This window comes from Pelophylax lessonae (genome assembly GCF_965119305.1).
Source record: "Pelophylax lessonae genome assembly, chromosome: 6".
NCBI classification, from domain to species: Eukaryota; Metazoa; Chordata; class Amphibia; order Anura; family Ranidae; genus Pelophylax; species Pelophylax lessonae.
In genome coordinates, this window is record NC_138773.1 from 212,167,059 (window position 1) to 212,193,677 (window position 26,619).

At 42.2% G+C, this 26,619-nt stretch overlaps 1 protein-coding gene across 4 annotated transcripts in view; it reads left to right on the plus strand.

The window, feature by feature from the left end:
* The window catches only part of ARMC8 (armadillo repeat containing 8), a 231,523-nt gene that overhangs the window by 70,248 nt on the left and 134,656 nt on the right, over positions 1 to 26,619 (plus strand). For all 4 annotated transcript variants that reach the window (XM_082262386.1, XM_082262388.1, XM_082262387.1 and 1 more), the window contains exons 7-9: positions 8,174 to 8,254; positions 21,055 to 21,130; positions 23,372 to 23,462. In XM_082262386.1, coding sequence (XP_082118512.1) covers positions 8,174 to 8,254; positions 21,055 to 21,130; positions 23,372 to 23,462 — 248 coding nt within the window. The remainder of the gene's footprint in view (positions 1 to 8,173; positions 8,255 to 21,054; positions 21,131 to 23,371; positions 23,463 to 26,619) is intronic.

Here is a 26,619-nt window from a genome sequence, read left to right on the forward strand (position 1 = left end):
TTACTAATTTTACTAATTTTACTTTAATTTACTAATTTTAATTGAAGTAATAAATTAGTATGACACATTTCTCCACTATCTATTCATTTTTATCCAGTCCCAGAAGCAGTCTAGCAAAGACTGGAGCTTGCAATCTTGAATAGGATATTCTTCCGTGAGACAGCTGATTGCCATTTCATTTTCACCGTGTCAGAGGAATCCCCCTATACCAGGATGTTCAGTAACAACCAGGCAGGGTTTCTGGCAGGATCAACTTGTATGTTTACCTATACAGAGTGCTCACACCTACAAACCACTAATTATTGTATTCAATTTGTGAGTGCTCTGACATGGACATTTTTATTTTTGCATATATGTGCACTTTGAATAAAAGGATGAGGGAACAGTAAATCCTTAACCACTTGCCGACCGCCGCACGACTATCTACGGCGGCGGTCAGCCCCTCACAGGCAAAGTGACGTAGGTCTACGTCGCTCGCCTGTGAGGGTTTAGGGAGCGAGCGCGCGCCGCCAGAGGCGCGCTCCCGCGTGGTCACGGACCCCCCCGCGCGTGTGACCGGCGGACCCGATCGCCGCCGGCCACTCTGCGATCGGCGGGGGAGAGGGAGAAAGTCAGGCAGCTTGTGTAAACAAGCTGCCTGTCATTCTCCTCTCTGTATGAGAGCTGATCACATGGATCTACTATGTAGATCCATTGATCACTCTGCATACAGTTGAAGCCACAGCCAATCACAGTTAGAATCACGCCCCTAGGGACACACACAGCCCCTCCCTCTCAAATAAAGTTAACCCCTTCACTACCAGTGTATTTTTACAGTAACAGTGCATATATATAGCACTGATTACTGTAGAAATGTCACTGGTAACCCCAAAAGTGTCAAAAATGTCAGTCAAGGGTCCGATCTTTCCGCCGCAATGTCGCAGTACCGCAAAAAAAATCGCAGATCGCCGCCATTACGCGTTAAAAAAAAAAACAACAAAAATGACAAAAATCTTTCCCTTTGTTAGTAAACGCAATAACTTTTGCGCAAACCAATCAAAATACGCTTTTTGCGATTTTTTTTTACCAAACATAGGTAGCATAAAACAAATTGGCCGAAAATATAAAAAAATTTTGATTTTTACATTTTTTTTGGGGGGAATTTCATATAAAAAAAAGGGAAAAATATTGCTATTTTTGCAAAATTTACGCTCTTTTTTTGTTTATAGCGCGTGATCAAAAAATCGCACAGGTGATCAAATACCGCCAAAAGAAAGCTCTGTTTGTGGGAAAAAAAGGACGCCAAATTCGTTTAGGTACAGCGTCGCACGACCGCGCAATTGTCCGTTAAAGTCACGCAGTGCCGAATCGCAAAATACCCTCTGGTCGTTTAGCAGCCAAATCCTCCGGGGCTTTAAAGGGAACTGGTGAGTGGAAATTCCTCTAAAGCAGGGATCCTCAAACTACGGCCCTCCAGCTGTTGCAGAACTACACATCCCATGAGGCATTGTAAAACTCTGACATTCACAGACATGACCAGGCATAATGGGAATTGTAGTTCCTGAACAACTGGAGGGCCATAGTTTGAAGACCCCTGCTCTAAAGTGAGATTATCCCTGTGTGTCACCAGACCACCAGACTTAGGAGTTGATTTACTAAAACTGGATAATGAAACATCTGGTGCATAGAAACCAATCCGCTTCCAGGATTTCTTTCTTTTTTTTTTTTTAGTCAAAACTTAATTTGAACAAGCTGAACTTAGAAGCTGATTGGCTACCATAGTGTCCCCATTAGAGGATTTTCTCTGATGTCAACCCAAAATGTAGTATTTTCTTTTACTTTCAACCCGAAATTTAGTATTTTCTTTTACTTTCACTTTTGATGAAAACGGTAAACAGGTCAAATAGAGAGGCTAAATCTATCTAATGGGGACATTGACTGCAATAAAAACTGATAGGTGTTCTAATCCCTATCCATACCATCCAAAACTTGGATGTGTAACTAACGTTGCCTTTAGTTACACTTTACTACATAGAACTATACATTTAAAGACACCATAAGAGCTCTATTACCTATGTTAATAAGAAAAACCTGTTTTGTGACTGGTTTCACTTTGACTAATACTCACCACAAACCTTCCAATCTAATTGTACAATATGCTTCATCTCTATCAACAATTGGCTAGTATAAGAGACTACCTGGTTAGATACTATTTGATCGGATAGATTAGGTAGGTCTATTATATATTGTATATTCGGTAAATCTCAAATTAATTGTACAGAGGTTGTACAGCCATGTTGTAACTTTGTATACATGACCCTAAGGTTCCACCTTCCTGTAAAGTGAGTGGACTCCTATTGGGCATGAGAGCCTCTCATTTAGACCAGGAAATGGAAGATGGGTAGGGTATAGTCCAAAAATCAGAGAATTTAAGCCCTTGCTTTTAAAGCAAAACTAGTTTCATATGGGCACACATAGGAGGCTCTCAATAAGTGCTGCAATAATTTATTAAGTGAAAATCAAAATCCATGACTGTGCAAAATGCAAAAATGTGCAAACCTGCTGAAAACAATTCAGAAAGTGACCTGTAAAATAAAGTGACAAACACCAAAATAATAAAGTGCAAAATGCATAAAATTAAAAAAAAGTGTAGTACACTAAACACAAAATATATAACAACCTTTGACAAAATATTAAATATGCAAAGTGATCCAGTGCAATTTCAACATGCACTATATTACCAAAAGTATTGGGACACCTGCCTTTACACACACATGAACTTTAATGGCATCCCAGTCTTAGTCCGTAGGGTTCAATATTGAGTTGGGCCACCCTTTACAGCTTCAGCTCTTCTGGGAAGGCTGTCCCCAAGGTTTAGGAGTGTGTCTATGGGAATGTTTGACCATTCCTCCAGAAGCGCATTTGTGCAGTCTCCGCTCTTAATTCATCCCAAAGGTGTTCTATCGAGTTGAGGTCAGGACAGTCCAGTTCTTCCACCCCAAACTCACTCATCCATGTCTTTGTGTACTTGTGCACAGTCATGTTGGAACAGGAAGGAGCCCTCCCCAAACTGTTCCCACAAAATTGAAAGCATGAATTTTTCCAAAATGTCTTGGTATGCTGACGCCTTAAGAGTTCCCTCCACTGGAACTAAGGGGCCAAGCCCAACCCCTGAAAAGCAACCGCACACTATAATCCCCCCTCTGCCAAATGATTTGGACCAGTGCACAAAGCAAGGTCCATAAAGACATGGATGAGCGAGTTGGGGGTGGAGGAAATTGACTGACCTGCAAAGAGTCCATACCTCAACCCGATAGAATACCTTTGGGTGAATTGGAGCGAAGACTGCAGGCCAGGCCTTCTCGTCCATCAGTGCCTGACCTCACAAATGCGCTTCTGGAAGAATGAGAAACACTCTTAAACCTTGTGGACAGCCTTTCCAGCAGAGTTGAAGCTGTTATTTAACCCTACAGACTAAGTGTCCATTCACACTGGTACGACTTGTCAGGCGACTTGGTCAGCCTGACAAGTCGTGCACCGTCGCTCCCTCTGTGTAGTACAGGAGCCGTTCTAATAGGAGCGACACAAGTCGCTCCGACTTAGAAAAAAGGTCCTGTACTACTTGGGGGGGACCTGGAGGCGACTTGCATTGACTTCCATTATGTGAAGTCCGTGCAAGTCGCGCCGAAGTCACGCTGCACACGACTTCACAGGTCGCCCCCTAAGTCGGAGCGACCTAATGTGAACGGGGTCTAGGACTGGGATGCCATTAAAGTTCATGTGCATATAAAGGCAGGCGCCCAAATAATGTTAGTAATCTAGTGTATGTGCAAGCAGAAAAAGAAAAGAGAAAAAACTGTGCAGTGCTCCTGCTAGATCTTAATCCTAACTTGCTCTCTATTATCAAAATAAAGTGTTTAGGGCAAGTCCATCAAGTGTTCAATCAAATAGTGTCCATATATAGTCCAATCAAAGATCCCACTGTGCTGTACAATCCTTGTATGCATACACATGCAGACCTTCAACATTTAAAGGAATCAAGTGCAATCAATCATCCTCCACAGTAACTAATGCTTCACCACCTCTGTGGCCTTCTCAGGTTTCACCTCACCTCTTTTGGTGAACCTTCCTTTTCAAGTAAGGTCACATTAGGCTTGATTTATTACTGATCATTTCACCCAGCCCAGTATGATTCAGTTCCTTCGATCCCCATCAGACTCCATGATACATCATCTCAAGAGATAAATTAATAAAGCAGAGAAAAACTAGTGTTCATCATTCTTTTATTAAATCTAAAGCATTAAAATGTACTCGCATTCCTCCATGCACCACAGCATCATAACTCTGCATATACAGTGCCTTGCAAAAGTATTCAGCCCCCTTGAACTTTGCGACCTTTTGCCACATTTCAGGCTTCAAACATAAAGATATAAAACTGTAATTTTTTTTTTTTTTTGAAGAATCAACAGCAAGTGGGACACAATCATGAAGTGGAACAAAATTTATTTTATATTTCAAACTTTTTTAACAAATAAAAAACTAAAAAATTGGGCGTGCAAAATTATTCAGCCCCCTTAAGTTAATACTTTGTAGCGCCACCTTTTGCTGCGATTACAGCTGTAAGTCGCTTGGGGTATGTCTCTATCAGTTTTGCACATCGAGAGACTGAAATTTTTGCCCATTTCTCCTTGCAAAACAGCTTGAGCTCAGTGAGGTTGGATGGAGAGCGTTTGTGAACAGCAGTTTTCAGTTCTTTCCACAGATTCTCGATTTAATTCAGGTCTGGACTTTGACTTGGCCATTCTAACACCTGGATATGTTTATTTGTGAATCATTCCATTGTAGATTTTGCTTTATGTTTTGGATCATTGTCTTGTTGGAAGACAAATCTCCGTCCCAGTCTCAAGTCTTTTGCAGACTCCATCAGGTTTTCTTCCAGAATGTTCCTGTATTTGGCTCCATCTATCTTCCCATCAATTTTAACCATCTTCCCTGTCCCTGCTGAAGAAAAACAGGCCCAAACCATGATGCTGCCACCACCATGTTTGACAGTGGGGATGGTGTGTTCAGGGTGATGAGCTGTGTTGCTTTTACGCTAAACATAACGTTTTGCATTGTTGCCAAAAAGTTCGATTTTGGTTTCATCTGACCAGAGCACCTTCTTCCACATGTTTGGTGTGTCTCCCAGGTGGCTTGTGGCAAACTTTAAACGACACTTTTTATGGATATCTTTAAGAATTGTCTTTCTTCTTGCCACTCTTCCATAAAGGCCAGATTTGTGCAGTATATGACTGATTGTTGTCCTATGGACAGAGTCTCCCACCTCAGCTGTAGATCTCTGCAGTTCATCCAGAGTGATCATGGGCCTCTTGGCTGCATCTCTGATCAGTCTTCTCCTTGTATGAGCTGAAAGTTTAGAGGGACGGCCAGGTCTTTGTAGATTTGCAGTGGTCTGATACTCCTTCCATTTCAATATTATCGCTTGCACAGTGCTCCTTGGGATGTTTAAAGCTTGGGAAATCTTTTTGTATCCAAATCCGGCTTTAAACTTCTCCACAACAGTATCTCGGACCTGCCTGGTGTGTTCCTTGTTCTTCATGATGCTCTCTGCGCTTTAAACGGACCTCTGAGACTATCTCACAGTGCAGGTGCATTTATACGGAGACTTGATTACACACAGGTGGATTCTATTTATCATCATTAGTCATTTAGGTCAACATTGGATCATTCAGAGATCCTCACTGAACTTCTGGAGAGAGTTTGCTGCACTGAAAGTAAAGGGGCTGAAAAATTTTGCACGCCCAATTTTTCAGTTTTTTATTTGTTAAAAAAGTTTGAAATATCCAATACATTTCGTTCCACTTCATGATTGTGTCCCACTTGTTGATTCTTCACAAAAAATTACAGTTTTATATCTGTTTGAAGCCTGAAATGTGGCAAAAGGTCGAAAAGTTCAAGGGGGTTGAATACTTTTTGCAAGGCACTGTAGGTATTCTACCCAATTTGTGGAGGTCAGATATGGATTTGGTTTTGGTCTGCGAACCTGTCACAACCCTTCAGCAAAAAATCAAATGTCAAAACAATATCTCTATATGAAATCAGTATCAGAAGTATAAAATCGCAAGGCACTGTACACTCTGCAAGCCACCTGGCAGTGTCTCGCTGTGTTCCTCTTCTTGGTGTGATCTCTGACACGTTGCGGCCTAATGGACTTTTTCAAACAAAAAAAGCATGGGGGGGATTTGCTAAAGCTGGAGCACTCAGAATCTGGTGCTGCTGTGCATCGTAGCCAATTAGCTTTTAACTTCAGCTAGTTGACAATAAAATCTGGAAGCTGATTGGATTCTATGCAGAGCTGCAAAAGATTTTGCACTCTCCAGCTTTAGTAAATTAACCCCATAATGTGCATACAGCTGCAATTTAAAAAGTGTCCAGTGCATTTATCCGCTCCTACTCAAGACAGTTATTAAAGAAGTCCTATTTTTAAGCTTTTGTCTTCTCGCAAACTGTTAGTTAAAAGGACCATGTGATACAACGCTGTCTAAAATCCACTTTCCACTATGTGTAAATCACACTGCACTCTGTTACTCCTCCACCCAGTAAATCAAAAACACTCACCAGAAAATTATTTATTGTTATTTATTGTTATTTATTATATCGTACCCTTTTTAAATTGGTAATTTGTGCTTTTTTTTTTTTATATGCAACTCCAGAGTCAGCCCCACTCATGGGAAATCCATATGAATGAGGATAAAGGAAGGCTGAGTATCTGCAGAGTAGAGTAAAATCATTTTATTAAAAGCTGTCATTAAAAAGGTACCCTAAAGCCCCGTACACACGTACCGATTGTCGGCTGTAAATATTCGGCCGATTGTAGGCTTGTTCGTATGATGCTTCCGACAGCCGACAGCGCATTTTCGGCCGAACAGAATCTGTCGTGCAGGCATTAAAATCTTTGTTGGCCAACACCAGAACGGCCGATTGTTCGCCAGTCAGTACAGATTTCGGCCGACAGACAGCCGATTAGCAAGACTGGGCATGCTCAGAGAAGAAAAAAGACAAGGAAAGTTAACCATCACATGACATCACTTCTGCAGTCGGCTGTTGTTGGCCGACAAAATTCGTGTGCAGTCTTTTGCAGTTTTCAACAGATACGACAGCCCTGGACAAAAGACGGCCGATCGTTTGGCCGACGATCGGTACGTGTGTACGGGGCTTAAGGCTTGGTTCACACCTATGCTAGTTTGCTTTTGATCCATTTCTGCAGCGCATTTTGCGTTTTTTCACACACATTTTTAACACTATTTTGCGCACTTTGTTTGTTTTGCGTATTTTTTTTTTTTGCCAGTTTGTTATTGGGTGGATTAAAAAAAATGCAAAATCATAGCAAAAACTCACTACATTTTTTTTCTGCAGCTCCTCCATTGAAGTCTATTGAACTAAAAATGCACGTTTTTGCTTTTAAAAAAGTCCCTGACCCTTTCCAAACATACAGAGGCTAAAAAAGCACAGATTTGAAAGTGTCCCATAGGAAACTGTTAAATGGACTGAAGTGTGTTTTTACAAAAAGCATTAAAAAACGCATAGGTGTGATCTGAGCCTTGGGTACAAACAGTTTAATCTTTCATGAGACTCCGGCTCCACCAGCCCATCCTGCCGGATGTGGGCAGACACTCTATGCGGGATGATAGCTTGACTAGGAGCGGTTATATGCTCTGGACACTTTTTTTAATTGCAGTTGTCTGCACTTTATTATATTGGTGTGTGTTTTTGTCACTTTCTGAATTGTTCCGGACAGATCTCGTATATTGGCTAGGTTTGACACACTTATTTTTATTTATAAGGCCTCATACACATGGATACAATCCGTGCACCTTGAAAACAGAAATCAGTAAAACCTTCTATAAAGGTTTCTCTGTATAGTCATTAGAGTGACTTCTATTTCTGTCTCCAGCCACTTATGATACAGCACCACTTCAGGTAGGAGGAGACTGGCGTTGCACGTGTCCACATCCCGAAACGGGGCTGTAGCTCTGGAGATAGATTGGAGTCTCTCTACTGTCTGTAGAAACTTTTATGGAAGCTCATAAAACTAATAGCATCTATGAAAATGTATGTCCCTTATCTTTTTGCTGTCAGAAGCTGGATACATTTGGAAGCTGTATATTTATTTATTTATTTATTTTTTTTGCAGGCTCCTGATCATCAGACAATTTTATTCAACCATGGTGTGGTACAAAATATTGCCCATTTGCTAACATCGGTGTCATATAAAGTAAGTTAATATTCCTTTGAATTAGAGAACTTTTCATTGTGGCAACTAGACAGAATAAGCATGGATATAGTGCTTCCTTTGTTTATATGATTTGGGGGGGGGAGGGGGGTCAGTTCTCATGCATGAGTAAATTATATGAAGAGAAAAGTCATCTTAAAATTTCTCAGTCAGTATTTGTCTTATGCGTGGGCTGCCTCAAACTTTGATGGTACCTGCTTAAAGTGAAATGACCTGGATGGGTGAGGATTGCATGCATTCATGTAAGTTACATGTACAAACCCTTCAGTTGTCCCCCAAAGAATATGAGCAGTTGGCATCTTTCTAGATTATCTACAGTGGGTACGGAAAGTATTCAGACCCCCTTAAATTTTTCACTCTTTGTTATATTGCAGCCATTTGCTAAAATCATTTAAGTTCATTCTTCTTCCTCATGAATGTACACATAGCACCCCATACTGACAGAAAAACACAGAATTGTTGACATTGTTGCAGATTTATTAAAAAAGAAAAACTGAAATATCACATGGTCCTAAGTATTCAGACCCTTTGCTGTGACACTCATATATTTAACTCAGGTGCTTTCCATTTCTTCTGATCATCCTTGAGATGGTTCTACACCTTCATTTGAGTCCAGCTGTGTTTGATTATACTGATTGGACTTGATTAGGAAAGCCACACACCTGTCTATATAAGACCTTCCAGATCACAATGCATGTCAGAGCAAATGAGAATCATGAGGTCAAAGGAACTGCCTGAAGAGCTCAGAGACAGAATTGTGGCAAGGCACAGATCTGGCCAAGGTTACAAAAAGATTTCTGCTGCACTTAAGGTTCCTAAGAGCAAAGTGGCCTCCATAATCCTCAAATGGAAGACATTTGGGACGACCAGAACCCTTCCTAGAGCTGGCCAAACTGAGCTATCGGGGGAGAAGAGCCTTGGTGAGAGAGGTAAAGAAGAACCCAAAGATCACTGTGGCTGAGCTCCAGAGATGCAGTCAGGAGATGGGAGAAAGTTGTAGAAAGTCAACCATCACTGCAGCCCTCCATCAGTCGGGGCTTTATGGCAGAGTGGCCCGACGGAAGCCTCTCCTCAGTGTAAGACACATGAAAGCCCGCATGGAGTTTGCTAAAAAACACCTGAAGGACTTCAAGATGGTGAGAAATAAGATTCTCTGGTCTGATGAGACCAAAATAGAACTTTTTGGCCTTAATTCTAAGCGGTATGTGTGGAGAAAACCAGGCACTGCTCATCACCTGTCCAATACAGTTCCAACAGTGAAGCATGGTGGTGGCAGCATCATGTTGTGGGGGTGTTTTTCAGCTGCAGGGACAGGACGACTGGTTGCAATTGAGGGAAAGATGAATGCAGCCAAGTACAGGGATATCCTGGACAAAAACCTTCTCCAGAGTGCTCTGGACCTCAGACTGGGCCGAAGGTTTACCTTCCAACAAGACAATGACCCTAAGCACACAGCTAAAATAACGAAGGAGTGGCTTCACAACAACTCCGTGACTGTTCTTGAATGGCCCAGCCAGAGCCCTGACTTAAACCCAATTGAGCATCTCTGGAGAGACCTAAAAATGTCTGTCCACCAACGTTTACCATCCAACCTGACAGAACTGGAGAGGATCTGCAAGGAGGAATGGCAGAGGATCCCCAAATCCAGGTGTGAAAGACTTGTTGCATCTTTCCCAAAAAGACTCCTGGCTGTATTAGATCAAAAGGGGGCTTCTACTAAATACTGAGCAAAGGGTCTGAATACTTAGGACCATGTGATATTTCAGTTTTTCTTTTTTAATAAATCTGCAACAATGTCAACAATTCTGTGTTTTTCTGTCAGTATGGGGTGCTATGTGTACATTCATGAGGAAGAAGAATGAACCTAAATGATTTTAGCAAATGGCTGCAATATAACGAAGAGTGAAAAATTTAAGGGGGTCTGAATACTTTCCGTACCCACTGTATATGTGTCTGATTTGACCCTCAATTTTGATGGCAAAATAATGGCGGCTGTTGTAAAGGTAGTTTTAGTACTTTTGTTGATTTAACTCCTTATCCTGATAGTTTGAGGCAAAAACTCACACCCAGAGTCCCCATTTTAGTTTTCAGGACCACTATCCAATGTTTTGTAACTATGGGGTCAATTCACTAAGAAATAACGGCAAATAAAATGTGGTAAAGTATCGCATGTGCTAAATCGGTTTAGAAAGTTCAATCCACTGTTTAAATACCGAATGCGGTATTTGTTAGATTTAGCAGTAATTACCGCATTATTTATTGCGGTAATTTACAGCATTGAGCTGGTTGCTAAGGAGCAGACTAAGATTTGTCAAAAAACAGTTTGGAGTGGGGGGTCCCCCAGGTGGTTTTTTGACAATGCTGGTTGATAAGCTGTGTCCTTAACAGATGACTCCTCAGTGGGCTTCCCCACTAAGCCCCCGTTCACACTGGGGCGACGCTACTTCGCACCGCGACCTCCGAGGTCGCGGTGCGAGCAGCGCGCCGCGACCTCGGAGAGGCCGCCACGGACTTCATAACATTGAAGTCTATGGCGGTCGCCTCCTGGTCGCCCAAAAGAAGCTCCGGACCCTTTTTCTGAGTCGGAGCGACTTGTGTCGCTCCTATCAGAACGGGTCCGCAGCTTCCCTATGGGAGGCGACCTGTGAGGCGACCAGGTCGCCTCACAGGTCGCCCCAGTGTGAACGGGGGCTTACAGTTGATTGTAAAAAAAAAAAAAAAAAAGCAGACCTTTTTAAAGTGTTTTTTTTTTTTTTTTTTTTTTTTTTTTTTAAATACCACATAATCATCTTTTTTTTGTAAATTGGACTTCATTTACCACATGCAACAATTTATGAAAATGAGTAACCTGATACCTTTATCACATGCGGTAAAGCTGAGGGAATTGATGCCTATGTACATGGAAAGCGAATTTCAGCACAACAGGTTTCAGTGTGCCACACTCTCCCTCTGTGTGCAGTCATGTAAAAATGTAGAAAATAACTTTGCAGACTTGCATTTCCCCTTTGATATGTAGGGGTTTGATTCATATTCCATTCCTTGCTGATTGACACAAATAAGCAGGCATCACACATCTATGGAGAGCTCATGAAGAGTGCTCGGAAAAGCCAAACTAGGTTATATGGCAGGCTTGCTGCACAGCTTATACGAGAAATTTATTTACATTTTCTGGTGCTTATAGGTACAGGGGGGGTTCATATATTACGTCTCCTGTTTTCTGCAGTGTGGTGCTTGGTGCATGAGCAGCTAATGTGAAGGGGGACTTTCATAGCTCTAGCCAAGGATTGATTTGTTAAAAATTGAATCTAGCAGAAAAACGTTTGAGTGCTGCTCCCAAGGATTGACACAGTGGTTGAGTTTTTGAAAGGAAAGTATGAACTCCTTGTGGAGCCTACTCTGAAGTCTGCTATTTGCCTTGTCAAATGAAAGTGTAAATTCAGGTGGCATGTGTCTATTGTCAGCCTAGCTAACATCATGGCTTCGTACTCACGACTTTTCGTAGCACCTCCGATCACTATAGTAACATCCATATAGTTAATACAACTTTTTATTTTTGTTTTATTTTTATCTACAAGCAATAATCAAATTTTCACATTGTGAATTCTGATACATTTTATTTTATGATCCATTTTAAATTAAGAATGCATTTGTATATTCTTATGCACAGGGCTTTTTTTTCAGTGGGAACTGGGGGGAACGCAGTGTCGCCACCTCCAGTATGAATGTATGCAATGGCAAAGGGGTACTGGGGTGAGCTGAAGGGCCTATTGATGCTAGCTGCTGGGGGATCTATTGTTGCTGGGGTGAATCTATTGTTGCTGGAATGCATTTTGTTGTGGGTGGGGATATTGTTGCAGTGGAGGATTTATTGTTGCTTGGGGGAACTATAGTTGCTGGGGGGCTATTGTTGTTGGGGATGTTCTATTGTTGCAGAGGAGGATTTATTGGGGGGGGGGGCGATTGTTGCAGGGGAAGATTTATTGTTGCTGAGGGGATCTATTGTTGGGGGGGTCTATTGTTGCAGGGGAGGATTTATTGGGGGGGGGGGCGATTGTTGCAGGGGGAGATTTCTTGTTGCTGAGGGGATCTATTGTTGGGGGGGGTCTATTGTTGCTGATTCCAGGGGATCTATTTTACTGCTTTTCTAGTTATCAACAAATCCCATACAAATTTCCTAGATAGGCAACATGATACTTGGTTCTGTATTCTCTAAAAGGGGGGGGGGGGGGTTTGAACTGGTGGCTGGTAGAGGGTGGAACCAAAGGACAGCACTCGTAGGTAGGGATGCACCGATCTGACTTTTTGGACCCGATACCGATATCTGGCGTTGTGAAGTTGCCGATACCGGAACCGATCCGGGGCTACACACAAAGCAAGCGGCTGCAGTACAGAGCAAAGCCGCTGCTTCATGTGTACGGCTCCTCCATTCACAGGCGGAGTGCATCTGATATCACTCTGCCTGTGAGCCAGGACTATACAGGAAGTAGCGGCTCCCATCCCATACTACTACTGCACCTAGTAAGGGATGGCTGAGCCGTTACTCAGCAAAAACCGGATCGGCCCGTTGATCGGTCAATGTTACCGATCCATCTAAAATGGACATATCGGCGCCGATATCGGATCGGTGCATCCCTACAAGTCGGAGGTGGGTAGGGGGTGGAGACAAGGGGTGACTCCGAAGTGGGGAGTACCTGCACCTATTCTCTGAAAAAAAACACAGCCCTGCTTATGCATATTTCTTTCACAAAAAGTGAAAGGGGAAAAAGTGGCTGTGCTCAGCTATGTTGGTAAAAACATAAAATAACGACTTTAATGACTGATGGTACAGACAAGACAAATTTCTGTGTAGTCGGTAGAAGTTCAGCTATGCAGAAATTATGTAATCATTGGGAACCTTGAAATGTTTGGTATTTATGGATTGTAATGTATAACTGAGTGACCTGCTATATTAGATTGAATGTATAAATCTGTACAGTTAGTGATTTATCAACTTTGCAGCAAATCTATGCAATGTAAAAAGCTCAGCTTTAGCATTTCAAAAATAAAGTATACCCCCCCCCCCCCCCATAGGTTCTTAGTCCTGCATTTGTTTATCAGAAAAAAACGACGTCCTTGATCTCTGCCCAGCTTTCACACTCAGCTCTTATGCCCTGTTCACATCTTTTTTTGTGAGACAGTGCATAGGGCAGCCCATATACTTCAATGAGCTCCCCTACATGAGACAAGTGTGGCAAAGTGGTTCTTTCGCTTTTTTTTTGGCAGTGAGCCGCGTGCCAAGTACCCGATTGGGGATCCACTCGCTTAGTAATGGCAGATCACAGGCATAAGGGAGCTGGAACAAAAAGCTGAAGTGTTCTGCAGACGGCCTAAAGGAAACGTAACAACGCTCTGGGTGATGGCTCTTCTCTTGTCCCAGAGCAATGTCTTATGTCAGCGCTCCCTTCCTCTGACTCTTAACACCCATTCAGAAATGCACAATGCAGCTGTCTGACCGAAACGGATTAATGTGCCGCTATGTCTGAATTCTGGAAAACTCTCAGCAGTTCTACAACCTTCGGTTTCTAGAGATTCTATACACCTTCTATTTCCCCTGACCCTATTTAGGGCTAGTATAACCCAAATCCTTTTTTACTGGAGGATATTATGGAGGAAATAATTGAGAACCCTGATTTTGTAGTGGTGACTGCAGAGGATTTTCCTTCCTCTACATTTTATGAGGGAAAAGCGATGTCTTCTCACCCCAACATTAATTTCCATGGTGCACACTGGGTCTTTGCCTAACAGCACCCGACTCTCCACTGCCATAACAAGTTCCTGTGGGACTAAGTGCCAGTTCACAGCACAATTTCTGCATTATAGATGCTTTTCTGCATGCGCATTTTTTGATGCTTTCACTGGTGTGGTGGTCCATTGGAATACATGGAAAACACTTTGTATTTTTGATGCATACTGCAAATGCCCTGAACTTCATCTAGTGTGAACCAGCCCTAAGTCGGAAAAATATTACTTTCCCATATGCACACCAATTGAGTTTGCACTTTGAGGACTGGCTCAGCCGTGGGAGGAGTTTCACTCCTCCCAAAATTTTACTGAGAATTATCCTATGGAAAGATTTTAAAACAATATTAAACCCATAAAAAAGCATGTTATGTATTACAGCCTGCCAATCATTCAATATGGTGGTTACATTCGTTTTCTTTCTTTATGCTTTTTTTCCTGCAGTGTTTTCACCTGGTGATCTGGTCAGGAACACACCTCCTGTCTGTATTAGAGTCCCTTCACTCTGGATGAAGGAGAACAGGAACACATTTGGACAGTAGCATTGTTAATCTGGGGGAAGGGAGTGTTCCATGTACTAGCAGATTTAAATACACTAACAAACTGAAGCTGAACTACAGCTAACCCTTTATAAGCAGTTAAAGCCAACCATTTTTCCCTTTTGGGTTAAAGGGTTTACATAAATAAAAGCTGATCATTGCAAGCAACCTGTGAGTGGTAAAGGGTTTGTCTCAACCCCTTAACTGCTACATCTGCAGGAGAGCTTGTTCTGTTGAAAAACAAGTCTACTGTCCAGATCACGAAGTAAAAACTATTGCAGCCATCACATATAAGAATTGGTAAGCTGCAATATACTTTAATAAATATTTGCTTTTAGGTTTAATTCCACTTTAAGAAGGCATGGGCTATTCCGGGAATGGATCTTGCCATTTCAGGTCTCAATAAACACCGTACAGTTCCTATTGAGTATGTTCCATCTTCTGTTTATTTTGTTGGATTATGTTGATAAACATTTTGAAACCCTCTTGAAGGCCTCATTTGCTCTTGTAGGTCCAGCCCTGCAGCCAGCAATTGCTGCAATTTCTTTTTGCCATATTTTAACTACCTTATCAAGACAAATAAACAGAGACCAGAAAACTGTATTTAATATCCCTGCTGTCTTAAAACAATTGCACTTGATGCCCTCAGCCTTATAGATTTTGCTGTGACGCTCTAGAGAATATAATTTGCCAAGTCTCTAGAATGTCCCTTTTTAACCAATGACACCACCAAGCTTTTAATTCACGCCCTGGTTATCTCTCGCCTCGACTATTGCAACTCCCTCCTCATTGGATTACCCTTACTTAGATTATCCCCCCTTCAATCCATAATGAATGCTGCTGCAAGACTTATCCACCTTACCAACCGTTCAGTGTCCTCCAACCCTCTCTGCCAATCCCTTCATTGGCTTCCACTCACCCAACGAATAAAATTCAAAGTGCTAACAATAGTTTACAAAGCCATCCACAACTCTGCCCCCAGCTACATCACTAACCTGATCTCAAAATATCAACCAAGCCGCTCTCTTCGGTCCTCCCAAGACCTCATGCTCTCTAGCTCCCTTGTCACCTCTTCCCATGCTCGCCTCCAGGATTTCTCCAGAGCTTCTCCCATTCTTTGGAACTCTCTACCCCAATCTGTCCGACTGTCCCCTAATCTATCCATCTTTAGACGATCCCTGAAAACCCTTCTCTTTAAAGAAGCCTACCCGGCTACTAACTAATAACGCTGTTTCACTTGCTCCATCAGCTCATCCCCCACAGCTACTGCCTTTTGTATCAATTGACCCTCCCTTTTAGATTGTAAGCTCTAACGAGCAGGGCCCTCTGATTCCTTTTGTTCCAAATTGTAGTGTAACTGTAATGTCTGCCCTCATTTTGTTAAGCGCTGCGCAAACTGTTGGCGCTATATAAATCCTTTATAATAATAATAATGTCCCTTATCTCTGCTTATGCACAGAATGGTGTGGCTAAAATCTTGGTCTGCTCCTGCATATGCCTTTTGACACTGAACATCTATTTGCACAATCCGTTAATACATTTGTCAATTCAGTCAATGGGTATAGGTAATCTACCCCACAAGAAAAACTCAAGTCTTCTACTCCTATGACTGCTACTTTTCCTCAGAAAAATTATTTTTTTGCTTTTCCTAGGCATCAACCTCAAAACCAAGGCCTAACACCTCTTTTTATCACAAGCACTGGAACCAAGCTGGTCTAAAAGCCCTCCTTATTAAAGGGCACCCACACTCCTAGGAGTTGGAGGGCTCTGTTGGCATTTGGGCCTGTGTGGATCCAAGACATCCCAGACCTTTTGGGTCCAATCTGTCATTTCAAATTTGTACAAAATAGAATCTCTGCCTCCTCATTGCTTTTTCCCTTCCAATCTGCCAGCTACAAACCAAAAGAAGGCAAATTTAATGATCGCCTTAATGATTGTACCAGTTCTTCAGAACGGTTTCAAGGTTTTCATGGCATCCTATTTATAGTCCCAAAACCAAACCGAGGCATCTGCCCAAATCTGGATTTCAAAACCAATAATTCTTTTTGTGTACTAAAATTCTGTATAAAATCAACATGATCTGTTATTGCGTCTTAGACCAGGAACATTTCTGGCATGAGTGGACATACAAGATGCATATCTACACATCTCCATCTTCCCTTCTTTAATGCGTTTTGTGTTTTGCTGTGGGAGATCTAACACTTCCAGGCTGTAGCACTACCATTATTAAGGTTATCCTCTGCACCCCTAGTGTTCACAAAAGTGCTTCCCCCACTTCTTGCTCCTCGGAGGACCTGGGGCATTCATACAACTAGTCACCTGGATGCCACAGTCTTGTCTGCTAACATCTAGACAACAGTTCACTTGTTTAGTTCCTTCAAGCTTTTTGCTGAATAATCAACTTTAAAAAGTCTGCTTTGCAGACCTCACACCTTCTACAATAACCATGTCTAATATTAAACCATCCAAGCCAGAGGTTTTATTCCACAGGAGAATGGCAAAGTAGCTCTTGCACCTTTTTTTGGCAGTGAGCCTCCTGCGAAGTACCATGTGTGGACCCTTAGGTCAAAATGACATCCCCAGTTTGCTTCTGCATGAAGGTTTTGGTTGGATGGTAACCTCCTTCGAGGCAGTTCCCTTTGCCCAGTTTTACTCCAGTCCTATTCAATTCAGTATATCCACAACTTGGAACAAGCAAATCCTTGGTTCACCCACTGCTTTTGACCAACCAAACAAAGCTTTCTCTACCATAATAGATCTCCAGTCCTGCCTGAAAATCTGAAAGTTTTTTTTGCCCTGGAAGATGGGGGACAGTGAATATCAGTCTTATAAATTGGAGAGGGAGTTTACAACTCCCGGAATCAATATTTCCCCTCAACTTTCGTGAGCTGAGAGCAATCAGATTATCTCTACAATTCTGGAATTCTCTTCTGCAAGATCACCCAGTCAGTCTGCAGAGTGAGAATACCACAACAGTGGCCTACTATCAACAAGGGGTGCACCAGAAGTCAAGCTTCCCTGAAATAAATTAATCTAACATTCCACTTGGTAGAAAGCTACTTTCCAGCTCTCTGGACCATCCACATCCCTAGAGTAGATAATTGGCAGGCAGACGGCCTAGACCCAGGAGAGTGGCTTCAGTACCCAGAGATCTTTTAAAACTGCTGTCAATGGTGGGGAAAACCAGATATGGACATGTTACCTCCAGATTCAGCAACAAACTGAACAATTTTGTTTCCAAGATCAGGTATTCTCTAGTCTTCATAGTAGGTGCTCTGGTCATTTGCTAGGGCTCAATTCAAACTGGTTTTTGCCTTCCCACTGATGAAGATCCTTCCTAGACTGCTGTGCAAAATGGACGAGGAATGGGTTCCGGTGATTTTCATCACATCTAATTGGCCCAGGAAGACAGGGCATACAGACAAATTCAGACTTCTGACTTTGTCTTTGCCTCTTGCAAACAGACTAAACTTACTGGCCCAAGGCCCCTATTCCACTCTGGAAAGACAAAACAAGGGCAAAGATTGGCCCAGATAATAGGTCAAGCCGTGTCCTCAAGGAGAGGGGGATTTAAATGTGCCTCTATATATCACCAAAATATGCATATATTTGTACAGCATAACAATAACACATATATATATTTAAAAAAAATTGGAAAATCTTTATACATAGAATAAAAACAATAAGTACGTAAGTTCATCTACATTGATTGAGATGGGAGTAACAATATATTGTATAGCATTATAGCATGTGCAGAAAGAATTGCTGGAGCTACGCGTTTCGCATAATGCGCTTCCTCAGGGTCCAGCAAAAAGATGTATTTGAGCAGAAAATCAATTTAAACAATCCTAGATTGAAGAGCACGGTAGATAAGGTGGGTCGTACTTATTTAAATTTAAAAACGGGTAGTGTAGAAAGGGAGCCAGTAAGCCCAGGGACTAATTTTAAAGGGTCATATTCATGGTGACCAAAGGGTCACAGAACCAAGTGTAGGGAGTGAATAGAGTGATCCAAATATTAATTGTTAAAGTAAACCCCCTATACCTATATCCACAGGTAGGGGGCAATGGACATGCCCACGTGTATATATAAATAATCCTTTCAAAGATAAGGGTGAGTATAGTGCACCTCGTGCATAACTAAATAGAGCAGAGTCACCGGGTATACTGGGTATTCGGCTCACTTCATAAGATCAGGTGAATGGAAGCCAAAAATCTCACAAATAGAGGAGCCGTCTGAATACAGACCTGCTAGTGAGGTCTGTATTCAGACGGCTCCTCTATTTGTGAGATTTTTGGCTTCCATTCACCTGATACCCAGTATACCCGGTGACTCTGCTCTATTTAGTTATGCACGAGGTGCACTATACTCACCCTTATCTTTGAAAGGATTATTTATATATACACGTGGGCATGTCCATTGCACATATGGGGGAAGGTGCCATTATACCCTCTATCTAAACAGGCCCCTAGCTCTCCTTCTATATAAATCTCTGCCCTATTCCACTCTGCTCCTCAGTCGCTGGCTTTGACAGGGCTGTTATTACCCAAGTCATAAATAATAATAGGGTTTTTCTTACTCTGTTCTTTCCACCTTACTCAATGCAAGAAAATCCAACCTCTACTAAATTCACCATCTCACATGGAAGACTTACTTTGCCTGGTGTGAGGATAGAAGCTAAGCCCTAGGGAATACTCTATCGCTTGTATTTTGGTCTTCAGTCTGGCCCTAACCAGCATTTGGCCTTGGGTACCCTCAAGGGACAGGTTTGTGCCTCAATACATACAGATGTATCTCTGAGTTGGCAGCTTTTTCTTGTAAAGAGCTCCTTCTTGATTTTGACTAGGCGGTTTTAAGACCAAAACCTTCCTTCCTATCGAAGGTGGTCTCTTTTTATTCTTGCTTTCCCTTTTTGTCCTGCTTTAACCGGTTGCCGACCGCCGCACGACTATATACTGCGGCGGTCAGCCCCGGCCAGGCAGAGTGACGTATCGGTACGTCACTCGCCTGTCACTGACTTGCGAGCCTATCGCGGGCGGGCGCACGCCCGCCGAGGCGCGCGCCCGCCGCGGCTCGTTCACAGGCAAGTCAGTGTGTGTGACCGGCGGACTCGATGTCCGCCAGTCACACTGCGATCGCTCCTGTGAAGGGAGAAAGACAGAGCAGCTTGTGTAAACAAGCTGCCTGTCAGTTCTCCCTGTGTAAAAGTGAAGATCTGTCCGTTCTACTATGTAGAACGGTTGATCTTTGCTTTTACACCAATAGGAATGTCCCTACACAGTAGAAAGCACGCCCCTAGGACACACTTAACCCCTCCCTGTCCAATAAAGTTAACCCCTTCCCTGCCAGTGTCATTTTTGCAGTAACAGTGCATATGTATAGCACTGATTACTGCAGTAATGTCACTGGTAACCCCAAAAGTGTCAAAAATGTCAGTCAAGGGTCCGATCTGTCCGCCGCAATGTCGCAGTACCGAAAAAAAAATCGCAGATCGCCGCCATTACGCGTTAAAAAAAAAAACACCAAAAATGACAAAAATCTTTCTCTTTGTTAGTAAACGCGATAACTTTTGCGCAAACCAATCAAAATACGCTTTTTGCGATTTTTTTTTTTACCAAACATAGGTAGCATAAAACAAATTGGCCGAAAAATGTTAAAAAATTTTGATTTTTACTTTTTTTTTTGGGGAATTTCATATAAAAAAAATGTGAAAAATATTGTTATTTTTGCAAAATTTACGCTCTTTTTTTGTTTATAGCGCGTGATCAAAAAATCGCACAGGTGATCAAATACCACCAAAAGAAAGCTCTGTTTGTGGGAAAAAAAGGACGTCAAATTCGTTTAGTTACAGCGTCGCACGACCGCGCAATTGTCCGTTAAAGTCACGCAGTAAAAAATCGCAAAAAAACCCCTGGTCCTTTAGCAGCCAAATCCTCCGGGGCTTAAGTGGTTAAACATAACAAGGAAATTTCTCTGCTTTGCCTGGATATGGTCAGGACTGTTGAGGCCTACCTGGCAGCCACAGCCTTTGTTTACAAGACTGAGTCTCTTTTTGTTCTGCTTGCAGGTACTCATAAAGGGCTTCCTGCTTCACCATTGCCAGGTGGATCAGGCAACGTCTCTCCAGGGTTTATGCCCTTAGGGACAGAGTTCTTCATTTCCCTATCCCTTGTCAGGCTGTGTACATCCATAGACACACACAGCATGGCTCAGCCATGCAACCCGCTCCTTCCTCACAGATTTTTACTATGGCTCCTGGTACTTCCAGAGTCTCCTGTGAGAGGAGGAGGAGAGCAGTGGCGGTGGAGGAGTCAGGTAAGTGTTTACGGACAGGGGAGGTGGCGGGCAGTAGAATGCTTTAAGGTAAAAAAAGGTTAAGGTAAAAAAAGTGCTTAGGATTTAGAATGACTTTGTCATAGATGTACAAAAATTTACATATTTCATTTTTTTTTTTCCTCATGGCAGGTACGCATGCAAGCATTAAAGTGCTTTTCAGTTTTAGCGTTTGACAATCCCCAAGTATCCATGACCCTTGTAAATGGTAAGTGAGCATGATTTTATTCATAATGTTATTCTATTGTTCTGATATTGCTTTCTGTGGTGTTTCTTTAGAACTCTTCTATACCATATAAGGAATAGCATTTTGCTGCGTGATCCTCATTGAGCGCAGGGGATTGGGGAGACTGGGCTGTGTTGGATCTTGCGTGGTGCATGCTTTTGGGTAGCCACAGCAAGCGTCAACAGACACTGAAAGAATTCAGAAGTAGCATTTCCTTTCTTTTTCTTCAGCGTTCTTTAAAGCTTGCCTGTAGGCATGAGGAGCTGTTCTTCTTGTGAGTCTTCATAGAGCCCCATCACTCTGCTGGTTGCACAGCTTGAATTTGTCATTTTAAATTGCAGTGTATAATATGACATAAAAAAGAATGTGATGGTAAATATGATAAAAATATTTACAAATAACACATTGACACACCAAGTTATTAATTTGTGATCATTAAGCCTATCCAGCATAAGTGTTAAATTATTTATTGTACAAAAAGTATGAATATTATGTTATCAAGGCATTTTGTGCAGCCCGGTGACTAAGTGGTTAGCACTTCCACCTAGCACCACTAGGGTCATCGGTTCACATCTCAACCACGACCCTACCTGCCTGGGGTTTCCTTCGGATACTCCTGGCTTCCACCCAAACTCCAAACACTTATTGGCCCAATAAGTGTATTCTCAATGTGCAATGAGACCTTAGATTTTAAGCTCCTTTAGGGCAGGGACTAATGTGAATGTACTAATACATAATCTCTCTCTCAATCTATCTATGTATATGGAAAGCGCTGCATAAATTGACAATGCTACCTGAAACAAAATTAAACAGGGCTCCACCCAAAAGGGGAAGTTCCACTTTAAGGGCTCCCCCTCCTCTTCTGTAAACGCCCCCCTTCTTCTCTTGATGGCACTTTGCTTTGAGGGGGTGGGGCGGTTACCTGATTTTGACAAGTACCAGCTCCCACTTCCGCTCAGATCGCCTAGGCGATATATATATATAGCTCCTTTCCCCCCCCCCCCCCCTTTTTTAATAAAGTGATCATATACCCTCTGTTCCCAGCTGCATATAGATTTCAGAGAGGACCGCAGAACACTGATCTTTCCAATGAATGGCTGTGCATTTGGGCCAATCAGGACAAGTCTGATCATTGGAGGAAAGCAGGTTTAAGTTTTCAGCACAGCTAGAGAACTGACCATGCTGTACTCTCAGGCCTAATGTGGTCAGCTTGAAAAAGGAAAGCTGAGGGATTGGCAGGAACACCAGATATTATATTATACTATACTGAAGAAACAGTACAAAGAGAACAGGATACTTTTTCATATACATACATGCACATATCAGGCATATGAAATGTTGGGTTTACACATTCTTTAAAAGATAAATTCACATTTGGAAACATGTTGCATGTTATTTTTAAGGTGTAACATTTTCTTGCTCTTGCAACCTCCCCCCAATTTTTTTCCCCCTTCTTGTGACTGCAGGCCGGACATCTTCTTCCCGCAGCCGCGTGGGGTTCTGCTCCCACAGCCACGTTATCATTCACAGAGTTCTGTGAATTATTGTCTACCAGTTTTGGCTGCCTTTGTGATCACTTTGTAGTCCATTGACCTTCCTATTGTTCAGTAACTGTCTGCCCATATGGGGTACGGGCAGACAGCTACACAGACAGTCTGCAAGAGCCTGACATTTTACAATCTGCTGATCGTGGGTGAAATGCTTTACGGCTCCTAGGGGAAAAAAAATGATACATTTTTTTTTTTTTTTTAACTCTGCCTATCCTGCACTCTTCTCTGCCCTCTACACATGCATGCATTGATTATTTTCAAGCAAAACAATGTTGCAGCCTTGAATCCTAAGAGCCTGCCCACTGTATAGGGAAAGAGTTCTTGGGGTATGTGTTTCTGATGACCTGTCCGATAGGAACGAAGCTCCCATCAGCTGCCCTGCAAGTATTGAAATAAACCTGTGGATCATGTCACAAGAAGTAGCAAAAGCGGTTTCTTGCTACAGAAGCAAGTTGAAAAAAAAAAAAAATAAATAAATAATGCAGGAACATGATCTAGAGGGGGATAGGAACCTTTGTTGGGTACATTGGGTAATGCTTGAACATACAGCACCCTCTTACTTTTTTAATAATAGAATTCAAATGGTGAGTGAGATATTGCAAAACTGATGCTAGAGATAAAGCTACCTGGAAGATGTTGAATTATAACAACCTTTTGTGTTTATCTTTTACAGTGCTGGTTGATGGGGAACTATTGCCACAAATCTTTGTAAAGATGTTACAGCGAGACAAGCCTATTGAAATGCAACTAACAGCAGCTAAATGGTAATTGCTGACAAAACATTTATCAACCGATGCTTTTTGTTATAGTTCTTCTTTTCTCCATGTTCATCATGTGAAATGAGTAATCCAATTTTTTTCAGCATGAGCAATTTGTTAAATTATTTGCAGTTGTTCCCAATCCATGATGGGTCGCTACAGTTTACCAAAAATATGCAGCTCTAATAATATCTTTACATAATGGGAAAAACATGAAATTCCGTGCTATAAATACGTGTTTCAGGATGTAGAAAATTGTCTGTTTTTCAGACTGTATGGTTTTTACAAACTAAAGATTCTGTATTGCTCTGCTTATTGGTTGCAAACAGCAAGGATCATGGCCCGTGAACAAGAAATATGCATGGTCTCTTCTCCGGAACTGGTACACATACTGTAAAAGAATAGATTTACCCTTCCTTTATTTTTATCCTTTTATTGAATTCTTTTTATTGAAGTTTTTAAATTTTGTTTGGTAAGTACAAAACAGAACCTTTGGGCATACCCTGGCTCAGCGTAAACCATAACATAGGTTGTATCTTCTGACTAAACATTAATACAAAAAGCAACCAAACAATTGCTCACGTCGAGAATTTACATTGTTAATGAGGTTGTATGGGTTCACTCTGAGGATGGGGTTAATTCCCATAAGTAGAAAGATTGGGCTGACCAAATCCACTTCTGTAGACAGATCTGCAGAATTAGATTGGCTATTGGACGCTAGAACTAAACTGAACAATATTTCATTGTAAAGGACTCACATACTGGCATCAGGATGATCCGTATCCAAAAATCTGCATGCTTGTAGTCCTCTCCAGCATTCCTATTGTGATGTGTATTGTGTTGATTAAGAGATGTCAGACCTGCTGTATTGTAGTTTTTGTATAGAAAGTGCAAGAATAAACATGGTAGATTGCTGTACCAATACAAGCAGCAATCGCAGCACATTGGTGCAACAATCTCCCCTGCTGTACTATTGTATTCTAACAGGAGAGAATACCCCATCCCCACAGGAATGCACTGATTAGTGCTCACAGCCATTGGCTGCAAGCGCTGATCTGATGGTGGTTTTCTGGCTTGTCTCTTCAACAAAAGACTGACTTCTTCTGTCAGACAGACTGCTGTACACACTGGCCGAAAGGTTTAGCAAGAACTGGATGATTTTCAGACAGTGTGTATCCAGCTTTTCTGGTATGACACAGCCTCTAACCCTTTCACTGCTAGGTTGGTACGGTGTATGGACCTACAGCACTGCTTGCAGCTGGCCAGGTCTGTACGATGTACGGCCTTCCTTTCTCCCCCTGCTAGAAGTTCATGGTCACTTTAATGACCATGAACTTATAACCAAATTGTTCAGCAGACTCGGCTTGAACAATTCTTTAACCCTGATCAGCGGATTGTAATTAACCTAAAATGTGACCGCCCTCCCCATCCAATCCATCTGTTTAGTGGATCGGACCGGATCGAATCCGATGCAGACGGGTGTAAACAGACACATGTCCATTTACATCAGCCCCTCCATAGTAGTCTGATTGGGCCCGCTTGAAAAACGGACAGGCAGACCTGATCAGTCTGCTTGTATGAAAAGGGCGTAAGGCCTGGGCATACACAGCGTACCTTTACAGGGATGCACAGGTGTTCCATGCATCCCTGTGCAGGCAGTCCCATTGATGTCATTTGGGATGTAGCAACTACACAAACAGAGCCGTCGCTCCCAATTTGACATCCATGTCGCGCACCCACATGGATGTCAGATTGAGAAGAGCAGCTATGCCTGTGCAGCCGTTGCATCCCAATTGATATAAATGGGACTCCCTGTACAGGGATGCATGGAACATCCCTGTACAGCAGCACCTTATTTGTATTCTACTGGTCATGTGCTTTCAGAAAATATATGGTTTGGGGGGTCTTTAACAAACTCTGAAAGCTGTAAGGGAAAAATATATAAAAAGCAGAGGAAAATTGCAAAAATGGCCTGGCCAGCTAAGTTTAAAAGTGGAGCACAGGGCCTGGCAGCGAAAGGTTAAAAGTGCATGTTTTTCAGTTCTCTTTGCGGATTTACATCTGACATATATTTAGCATGGTTTCCTTACACAGGTTAATATTGGCAAAAGTTTGTGGACTTGTGACCATCACACCTATGTGAGCTGCTTAACCACTTCAGCCCCGGAAGGATGTTGCAGGTCGTGCAACGCTGTACCCAAATCCAATTGATGTCCTTTTTTCCACAAATTGAGCTTTCTTTTGGTGGTATCTGATCACCTCTGCGGTTTTTTGTTTTTTTTTGCGCTATAAACAAAAAAGTGCATCAATTTTGAAAAAACACCAATATTTTCTACTAATTGCTTTAAAACATTCCCAATAAAATTTAAAAAATCAGTTTTTTTTATCATTTTAGGCTCATTTGTATTCTGCCACATATTTTTGGTAAAAAAAAATCCCAAAAAGCGTATAATAATCGGTTTGTGTAAAAGTTATAGTGCTTACAAACTACAGGATAGATTTATGGACTTTTTATTTCTATTTATTTATTTTTTTATTAGTAATGGTGGGGATCAGCGTTGTTTGTTGTTTTTTTTTTTTTTTTTTTTTATTGGGACTGCAACATTGCGGCAGACAAATCTGACACAAAGTGACACTTTGTGGGGACCAGTTACATTAATACAGTAATCAGTGCTAAATAATATGCACTGTTACTGTATAAATGACACTGGCAGGGAAGGGGTTAACATTGGAAGTGATCAAGGGGTTTAAATGTGCTCCTTAGATGTGCTTATTAATTGTGGGGGGGGGGGGGGGGGTGGATTGAACCGAGGTAGAGAGAGATATGTGTGGTTCAGTTTAGCTGAATCACACGATCTTTCCCTGCCTCTCTGAGAGGAAAGCCGTCTCACATTGTTTACATTCCAGATGGGTCTCCTGTCAGTTTTGCCAAAGATCGCGGGAGGCCGGCGGCGATCGAGCACACTTCTTCAGCAGTCTGCCTCCCGCTGTGTCTAACCATAGCGTGAGCGTGACTCCGGCGGGCGCGCCACCAAAGCCGCGTGCACATAATCTTGTAGATCTACATGATTATGCGCAGCCGAGCCGCCCTGCCACAGTAAATCTGTGTAGGGCGGTCGGCAAGTGGTTAAGCATCTCATGCCATTAATATGGAGTGGAGAAG